The sequence below is a fragment of the Engraulis encrasicolus genome, chromosome 3, assembly GCF_034702125.1.
Source record: "Engraulis encrasicolus isolate BLACKSEA-1 chromosome 3, IST_EnEncr_1.0, whole genome shotgun sequence".
Taxonomy (NCBI): domain Eukaryota; kingdom Metazoa; phylum Chordata; class Actinopteri; order Clupeiformes; family Engraulidae; genus Engraulis; species Engraulis encrasicolus.
Window position 1 is genome coordinate 44,008,810 of NC_085859.1, and position 10,000 is coordinate 44,018,809.

General features: G+C 44.7%; 1 protein-coding gene across 1 annotated transcript in view; it reads left to right on the forward strand.

Annotated features, from left to right (window-relative positions):
• Positions 1–10,000, forward strand: part of inpp5jb (inositol polyphosphate-5-phosphatase Jb) — a 65,980-nt gene that overhangs the window by 23,010 nt on the left and 32,970 nt on the right. The window contains exons 2-3 of the mRNA XM_063195497.1: positions 6,423–6,996; positions 8,321–8,428. Of these exons, the coding sequence (XP_063051567.1) occupies positions 6,428–6,996; positions 8,321–8,428 (677 nt within the window). The 5' untranslated portion in view covers positions 6,423–6,427. The remainder of the gene's footprint in view (positions 1–6,422; positions 6,997–8,320; positions 8,429–10,000) is intronic.

A 10,000-nucleotide genomic window follows, 5' to 3' on the forward strand; every position in this document is an offset into this window, starting at 1 on the left:
AATGCGTGTGTGTGTGTGTGTGTCGTCTTCGTGCATGCGTGGGTGTGTGTATGGTGTCTCTGCTTGTGTGTGGTGTGTGTGTAGATGCATGCATGTGTAGTGTGTCCTCGTGTCTGTTCACAGGGCTCCTTGTTCTCCCCGTATTGTCTTCATGAAAAGGTGCATGTGGGGGCTTCGTCACCAATAATTACCTTCCTTTTGAAGGGGAGAGTAATCAGCACTCTGCCTGGCCTGGCCTGCCTGCCTGCCTGCGTCTCTTTAAGAGCGTCGTGTTGTCAGGAGAACAGAACAGCGAGCATGTTTGTTGTCGCGGAGCTGGCATTGTCCTTATCCGGTGGGTGAGTGAGTCAGAGTTCTATGAATGCTTTATGAGTGTTACAGTGAATAGCAGAGGTGTCTGTCAATCTCAGAAAGTAAAAAACGCTGCCACAAGTTTGATCTAACTACTGTAGCTCTGAATCAGCTGATCATAACGAGTAGTACTCAAGACCAGGGGTGAATTTCTCGAAACCCATTGGCTACTACCAAAGTTGCTAACAGGCTAACAACTTCCCTTTTGAGAAACTCACCCCAGAGTTGTGTAAAATAGAAATGGAAGTACTCTTAAAGATGTAATTACAACACTAGTAGTATGATACTACATAGTTGAAATGTAAATATACCACTAGTGTTGTAATTAGGGCCCGAGCACCGGAGGGTGCGAGGCCCTATTGTTCTTGCTTTGTGATACATTTTTCCCGCACGTTGGGCCATTTTTGAGGTGGTTGCCATGCGTAACTTTGAACGAAACTTGGCACAGGTGTTGGATATGGTGTCACGATGGACTCCAATAAAGCTCAGCCCCCAAATCGGCCCAGAGGCTCAGTAGCGCCCCCTTAAGTCATGGGCCTATGGGGCGGGATCGACATAAAGTTGAAGCTACTGGCACCAAATTGTTTGTGCTTGTATAACTCACTAAGACAAGCAAAAAAGTATTTGAGATGCCATGGCCACACCCAACAGGAAGTGAGGTAATTGGACTTAAAGTTCAACTTTTGTCAACTTTTGACATACGACAAAATTGTCATACCATGAACTTTGATGTACTTGTCCTGAACCGTACAACTGTTCGGTTTCGTTTCAATTTGTAAATGATCTTAAGACATCGCAGATGATATATTGCGAAGGGATTTTTAATATGTTGTAAGAAAACAAGATGGCGGCTTGCTGAAGTCTGATGAAAAAATCACAGAAAATGTGCTTCTACTGTGCCCTTTCTGAGGGGGTTGCCATGCATATCTTTCAACGTTGCTTCGCACAGGTGTTTGGTAGGGCACCCCGTACCTCTCAAAACAAGCCCACCCCTAACTCAATACATGGGCTCTGTAGCGCCCCCCTAAGTCATGGGCCTATGGGCCTGGACCGGCATAAAGCGGAAGCTACGGACTTGAAATTTTTTGGGGGTGTGTATGTCACTAAAACAAGCAAAAAAGTCTACAGGAAGCCATGGCCACGCCCAACAGGAAGTGAGGTAATTGGACTTGAAGTTGAACTTTTGACATACGACAAAATTGTCATACCATGAACTTTGATGTACTCCTCCTGAACCGTACACCTGTTCGGTTTTATTTTAATTTGTAAATGATCTTACGGCATCGCAGATGATATATTGCGAAGGAATTTTCAATATGTTGTAAAAAAACAAGATGGCGGCTTGATGTATTCTGATGAAAAAATGACAGAAAATGTGCCTCCACTATGCCCTTTCTGAGGTGGTTGCCATGCATATCTTTCAATGTTGCTTTGCACAGGTGTTTGGTAGGACACAATGTACCTCTCAAAACAAGCCCCACCCCTTACTCAGCACATGGGCTCTGTAGCGCCCCCTTAAGTCATGGGCCTATGGGGTCTGACCGGCATAAAGTTGAAGCTACGGACTCCAAAATTTGTGTGTGTGTGTATCTCACTAAGCCAATCAAAACAGTCTTTAGGATGACATGGCCACACCCAACAGGAAGTGAGGTAATTAGACATGAAATGCAACTTTTGACATACGACAAAATTGTCATACCATGAACTTTGATGTACTTGTCCTGAACCGTACAACTGTTCGGTTTCGTTTCAATTTGTAAATGATCTTACGACATAGCAGATGATATATTGCGAAGGAATTTTCAATATGTTGGAAGAAAACAAGATGGCGGCTTGATGAATTCTGATGACAAATTGACAGAAAATGTGCCTCTACTGTGCCCTTTCTGAGGGGGTTGCCATGCATATCTTTCAACGTTGCTTTGCACAGGTGTTTGATAGGGCAGCATGTACCTCTCGAAACAAGCCCCACCCCTAACTCAGCATATGGGCTCTGTAGCGCCCCCATAAGTCCTGGGCCTATGGGCCCAGACTGGCATAAAGTTGAAGCTACAGACTCCAAACTTTATGAGGTTGTGTATCTCACTAAGACAAGCAAAAAAGTCTACAAGAGGCCATGGCCACACCCAACAGGAAGTGAGGTAATTGGACCTCTTTTTAAAACAGGAAGTTGGCCACCATTTTAGTTTGCAGTGTTTATAAAACAGTGCAAACACATGTGTTCATTAATATAATGAATATAACTTTTTCTATATGCCTAATATGGCAACCTGATATAGCGCCACCATGTGGTAGGCAAATGAACTGCAGTAAAAGTGGAGTTCTTAAATAGCTGTATCTCGTGAACCGAACGGCGTAGAGACTCCATTTTTGTTTTGGGCAGGATGAGATGGGGTGATATGCCCCGCCTTGAGCCGTAGGTGCGAGGGCCCGTCATCGCCGCTCGCGGCTTTAATTACATTTGTAACAGTACTTCTACTTTTGCTTTATACAACTCTGCTGCTCAAAACAAGTTTCTCAGTGAAGTCAACTGTGGCAGGAAGGACACTGTGGCATAGTTTTTACTTCTGAGCCGGCTTCTGGACACCGCTGATGAACAGTACCTGACCTGTTGGGAGTATTGGGTTCTTTGGGTCTCTAGAAAGTGATACTGTCCAGTTTGGGCCCCGGTTTTGACTTTTATTTTGTTTTATGTATGGAGTCAGTTGTCTTTGTGTTATGTTAGTTGTTATTTATAGTGTTACAGTCTGAACAATATCTACCTGGCATGTGAGGATTGTTTTTTTCTGGTCTCTAGAAATTGATAGTGTCCAGCTTGGGCCACAGCATTGACTTCTCCGTTTGGTGGACTGCCATGTCAAGCAAATTAAACAGTACTGTATGTTTTTTTGTGGTGAACCTGAAGACAAATTTTCATTTGTGGACAGAGGCATTCTTATATTCGCACTCTCGACTGCATCAACTCCTGAAACTGTACACCACTTTCCGAAACTGTTTTGTTTCACTGCTTTACATTTGTGTAGTTGAACCTGAAACCGGTGCATGTGTTGATTGTCCTCTCTGTGTCCCCTGCTTCTGTGCTTCTGTGTTGCATTTGCATGTGGTCGAAGAGCACGGAGCACAGTGTTGCATTAAAACACAAACTCTGAAATGAATAACTATCAGTTGTTAATCAGTCACCATGGATACGACGGTTAGTCTTATGCATATCTCAAACCGTGTCTTTTCTCTCCAGCCTCTCTTCTGTTCTGTCCATCTGTCTTGTGAAAGGTGTGAAAGTCTCTCACTACCCTTGTGTAACTAATGCTGTAGTCTCGGCCACTGTCCATCTTAAATGGAAAATAGTTATGTATTATTATTATTATTATTATTATTGTAATTACATCTGTAAGATAACTTATACTTATACTTCTGCTTTATACAACTCTGGTTGTCAGGCAATAAAAACAGCAGACCAACAGATCACTGGGCAGTCATGGGTGAGCGGTTAGGGCGTCAGACTTGCATCCCAGAGGTTGCCGGTTCGACTCCCGACCCGCCAGGTTGGTGGGGGCAGTAATCAACCAGTGCTCTACCCCATCCTCCTCCATGACTGAGGTACCCTGAGCATGGTACCGTCCCACCGCACTGCTCCCCATGGGGCGCCACTGAGGGCTGCCCCCTTGCACGGGTGAGGCATAAATGCAATTTCGTTGTGTGCAGTGTTCACTTCTGTGCTGTGTCACAATGACAATGGGAGTTTCCCAGTTGGGCTTTCACTAAGTTCCTGTTTCAAACATAATGACTGAGTTTCTCTGAATACAGCCCCATGCAGATAAACAGCTGCTACAAGATGATGAATCAGCAGTCCTAATCTGAGGTTTTCATTTGACAGTGTAGTGCGTGCTTAAAGTTTGTGACTTATCAGGCAGTGAAGAGAGCAAACCAGAAACTCACTAAGTTCCTGTTTCGGGCTGATTTCCTCAGAAAGAATCATGCTGTTGACCGCTACAAGATGCAGCTGCCTTAAGTGCGGTTTTAATTTGGCACCTTGATGCTGGTTTAAAATGTGTGACCTTTCGCAAACCAGCAAGTCTTAACAAACCAGCAAGTCTTAACAAAGCAGGAAGTCACTAAGCTCCTGTTTCATATTGAGTTTGTTTTGAAATTGCCATCCTGCAAACAGCTACTAGATGATGAAGTTGCACTCTTACGTCTGGTGCACTCAGTGGCGGAACAGTTGCACACAGGACCACAGGGCACAATTCAATTCAAAATTCAAAATTCACAGGGCAGAATTCAATCCCAGTGCCACACGTTTTCATGTGTGGGCTATCACATCTTGTTAGAGTTATCAGGAAGGACACACCCCCTGAAACTGGCCTGTGTGCAGTAATTGCTGTGGGTGGTGCCATCACTATGCTAAGAAAGGGTTAAATAGCTAGGCAGATGTCTATAAGGTAGGACAAAACTGCTCACTAGCCAAAGAGAAGAGCACAAGTGTATCACAGCCTGTAAGTGTTATGCTTCTGTTTTACTTACCGTACTGTATCTCTGTATCTGGGTGAAAGACTCTTTTTTTTGGGCTCAGCCGTCAAGTGGAGTAATGGCATGTAATGACAATGAATTAATTAGTAATCGGTGGTTGATATGCTGGAATGAATATGCTTAGTAGATAGTCCACTAAAGCAGACAAACAAACAAAAATCTTACAATAGTGGCACTGGTTGTTGTTGCGCCGCCTTGATATGTGCTACTGCTGAAACGTCACTGGCCCATCTGCAACCCTGTGACTGTGTATCCGTAAACTACTGTTGACTAATTATTAGTATCAGTGAAACCTGATACTGCCAAATGTAATGTAATGTAATTTTTTGTGGTTTAGTTTTTTGCACAATGTGCAAGTTGAGGCCTTGTATTAGCGACTCCATTCTTCATTCTACATCAGCATTGGTTTATCGAAAAGCATTTTGTCATTAAAAGGGCAAACGTCATGTCCTCCCTGGGTGAGGGATTTTTGGAGCTGATTTTCTTGTTTCTACTAAAACCATTTCATGCAGAGGGACTGATTTAACTGTGTTGCCAAAATAGTAATGACCATGTCCTAATCTGTTACTTAGGTAGACTCTCGGTAATGTCATAGCAATGCTGCTATGCTGTAGTTAAGCTGGTTCAGCAAATAGTGAATTGTTGGCGAGCCTATCTGCATGAAAGGGCTATCAAACACATTCCAAAGGCCACAAATTCATCAGATATCATCAAATTGCTATGTGTGAGGAATCATGGTAAAGAGTGTGTATGCTTGTGTAGAATCTGTATTTTCAGGACCTATGATTAACTCAGCATCCCCCCCGGCCCTAATTGTGGCCTGTTTTCCTATGGCTGGACACATACTGTAAGTTATGTGTGTTCCCATGGGAGGGGCACTAAACAGACGGTGTCTCTTGAGTTTTGGCACCCAATGTGAGAACTGTGAAGTTCTACCAACTGTCACAAATATATTACATAAATATTCACATACACTTGCATGCGCTCTGCCTTTATTAGATACTGAACTCATGCATATCACTTATTTTCTGTGGACTTACACGTGGACAGTTTTAAACCTGCGTGCAAAGAAGTGAGCAGTGTAGAGTAGAAGAGAGATAGGCCTACTTACTATATCCCATATAGTGCATAATGAAACCACATGAATCGAATTATCAGGGTCATGTGTGTTTATGTTGCTATACATTGAGTTAATGTGTTCTATATTATTATATAGTATGTATCTCTATGGCTTGCTATATATCTGTGTTATGTATGGTATGAATTGCGTTACCATGCATCATTGCATTCAAATAAGCCACTCAACGTTCACAATTCAGGGATGATTCTCCTGTGCTTTCTCCCTAATGAGTATGGTGGGTGGGCACCTAATTTTGTTGAAAGCATGAGAACTGCACGGATGGCCGACTTATTGAATGTATAAAGGTAATGTGTGTTATGGATGCTATGTATTGGGTTAGTGCATATATATTATGACCCACCATGCATCAGGGTAATGTGTGCTAATGTTGGTCTCCTCTTCCTCCTTTCTTCTTCTTCTCCAGATAACATGGAAACTAAGGACCAGAAACAGGCAGATGGCAGCACCCCGTCTCCTGCTCCCCCCGAATCCGCCTTTGACCCCTCGCCCTTCGCCCCACCCCCGAGTCGCCCCCGCCGACCACAGAGGGCCGCCCGCGTAGAGGGCTCCATCGACGTCTCCGAGCCCAAATCGCCCGGACTCCCAGAGTCCAAGCCAGCTCCAGCTCCTGCCCCTGCTCCTGCCCCTGCCCCTGCCCCTGCAACTGCCCCTTCATCCACCGCCGCCCCGCCTGCTTCAGATGCCCCGGATGGCGCCCAGGTATCCACCAACTCCAAGCCCCAGCCCACAGCTCCTGGAGGCCCCTCAGGAGGACCCCCCTCGGAGGGGGGCCCAGGGCCCGGTGACAAGCCCCTTCTGAAGGGCCCCCTGCCCCACCACATGGGGTCCCGTAGCCCCATGGCCATGCGTGCCGCCTCGCTGCCCCAGGCCCCCTCCGCCAGGCCCCCTCCCCGCTCAGTGGACCCCCTCCATGCCCACAGGGCCATGTCCGTGGCCGGCACCGCCGACACTCAGGCACAGGTGGTGGAGGACTTCAGGTGAGTTGTGTTTGGAAATGTTTGGACAGTTGTTTTTGTGTGTGTGCTTGTTTGCTGTTGTGTTGTGTTGTGGTACGCATCGTAGTGTGTGAAAGGGTGTATGTGTGTGAGCAGTTTGGATTTGTGCGTGTGTTTGTGTGTGTGTGTGTTTGTGCGTGTGTATGTGTGTGTGTGTTTGTGTGTACTCAGTACGCACCTTAGCTTGTCTATTTAGTGGGTACAGTGTCTGGAATATATTTAGTGGGCTAAATGTGAGTGCTGTGGGGGTGCTGTTGTGCAGTGTGCAGGTGCAGCCGTTCATAGCCAGGTTAACTGCCCATGGGGACCCAGGTTTGAATCCACCCCAGTAGGGCTGCACGATCATCAAAAATCATAATCACGATTATTTGGATCAAAATCATAATAATCACGATTATTGATCTCTGCAGAATCCTTTAAAAATTATAACAAAGTGAAATATAGCCAAGAATGAATTATATCCGGGATGAGCAAAATAAAATGAATTATAATAATTATGTAAAAGGCAATAGCAGGGAACACATCTCTGGATGGAGACACTAGCCTGTCAGTATGTTCTGGCTTCAAGGACGCTCTTGAGGGCAGGTCACTATTGTCACGATTGAAGTCATGATTTCGATACCCCGATTAAATCACAATTTTCGATTATTTTCAATTAATTGTGCAGCCCTACAGCCCGGGTCATTTCCTAGCCCTAACCCATATTTCTCTCTCTCCGTCTCACTTGTTTCCTATCATTTCTTCACTGTCCTATCCAATAAAAGTATAAAACAGATCATCTATAAAAATAGATATAAAAGTCACCCCTGCAGCATTTCCATTCATAATATGCAAGAGATGTGATTGAGACATGATGTGATTTTTGCCGCCTGGAAGACACTGGTGAGGCCTGGCTTCCTGCTGATACTAGGTGTTACTCTGTGATTATTTAATTGGCAACCCTCTCTCCCTCTCTCTCTCTCTCTCTCCCCCTCTCTCTCTCTCTCTCTCTCTCTCTCTCTCTCTCTCCCTCTCTCTCTCTCTCTGTCTGTCTGTCTCTCCCTTTCTCTTTTTTCCTCTCTCTCTCTCTCTCTCTCTCTCTCTCTCTCTCTCTCTCTCTCTCCCTCTCTGTCTCTGTCTGTCTGTCTGTCTGTCTGTCTGTCTGTCTGTCTGTCTGTCTGTCTGTCTGTCTGTCTCTCTCTCTCTCTCTCTCTCTCTCTCTCTCTCTCTCTCTCTCTCTCTCTCTCTCTCTGTCTCTCTGTCTCTCTCTCTCTCTATCTCTCCCACCACCTCTCTCTCTCTACCCCTCCCCCCCACTCCTCTTCAGGATACACATCATTACCTGGAACGTGGGTTCCGCTATGCCTCCCGATGACATCACCTCTCTGCTGGGCCTCAACGTGGGAGATGGGAACACAGACATGTACATCATAGGGTAAGACAACAGACATGTACATCATAGGGTAAGACAACAGACATGTACATCATAGGGTAAGACAACAGACATGTACATCATAGGGTAAGACAACAGACATGTACATCATAGGGTAAGACAACAGACATGTACATCATAGGGTAAGACAACAGACATGTACATCATAGGGTAAGACAACAGACATGTACATCATAGGGTAAGACAAGATAGACATGTACATCATAGGGTAAGACAACAGACATGTACATCATAGGGTAAGACAAGATAGACATGTACATCATAGGGTAAGACAACAGACATGTACATCATAGGGTAAGACAACAGACATGTACATCATAGGGTAAGACAACAGACATGTACATCATAGGGTAAGACAACAGACATGTACATCATAGGGTAAGACAACACAGACATTTACATCATAGGGTAAGACAACAGACATGTACATCATAGGGTAAGACAACAGACATGTACATCATAGGGTAAGACAACAGACATGTACATCATAGGGTAAGAAAACAGACATGTACATCATAGGGTAAGACTGATACTCAGATACTATAGACATTATCCCAGTAAGACATGACCCATGGTATGAATTATATGTCATCAGAATGGCAATGACCAAGTCGTAATGTATTACTAAAGGCCCTGTACACCGCCACAGTGGTGTAGCACAAACGGTACTATGATAGTATTTTCAGTGACTATTACAGCTTTCCACTGGTGTAGATACAGTATGTACAGTATGTAGGCTATATCATTGGGTAAGATTGATGTTTTTAATACTAAGAAATCACCCCTGTTATAAGTTTGTTGTTACCAGAATGTCAATGACCAAGTCATAAATAACTAAGGAATATGGTAGTAAAATCCTTTCAACCAATAGTGAAGTTTTCCGGTGGGCTTTATCAGTCTACATTATGTACTGCAAGCGGCATATGTTCCAAATGTTTACTTGATGATAGATGAGGGAACATATGGAGCAGCACTGTCTCTTCATCTGGCCACATGGATAACAGTAGGCACAGATGGCAGATATAGTAGACATATTCATTGTTGTTTAGATAATGTTAGCAAACAGTAATGCATATCATAGAGAGAAGCGTTTCTCAACAGGGGCGTTGGGAAGCCTTAGGGGGGCGTTGAGAAAGATACAGCTAAGTGGGCGTGGGGTTTAGGTCTCATTGTGGGAGTATTAGTCTATTTGTATTCCTCAATACCAAGGGGGGCTTTGGCAGGCGCATGATGAAGTCCAGGGGGGTGCTGGATTGCCTATGATGAGGTCAAGGGGGCATTGGGCAGCCTAGGATGAGGTCAAGGTAGGGTTTGTACAAAATAGGTTGAGAACCACTGCTATAGAGAAACAATCGCTTCTGAGATCAGGCATTTCATGAGGACTCATGTTTACACATGCAGCATGTCTGATGAAGTGACGCAGGCCCACAGGGCCAGCCATTATGGTTGGACAGCAAGGCAGTAATTGGATCTTAGTGGGGATGCATTTCTATTAGCAGGCCTGTTGGGATGCACATATTTCTTTGTGCGAGTCTGTGTGGTTTCGTGCAGTGT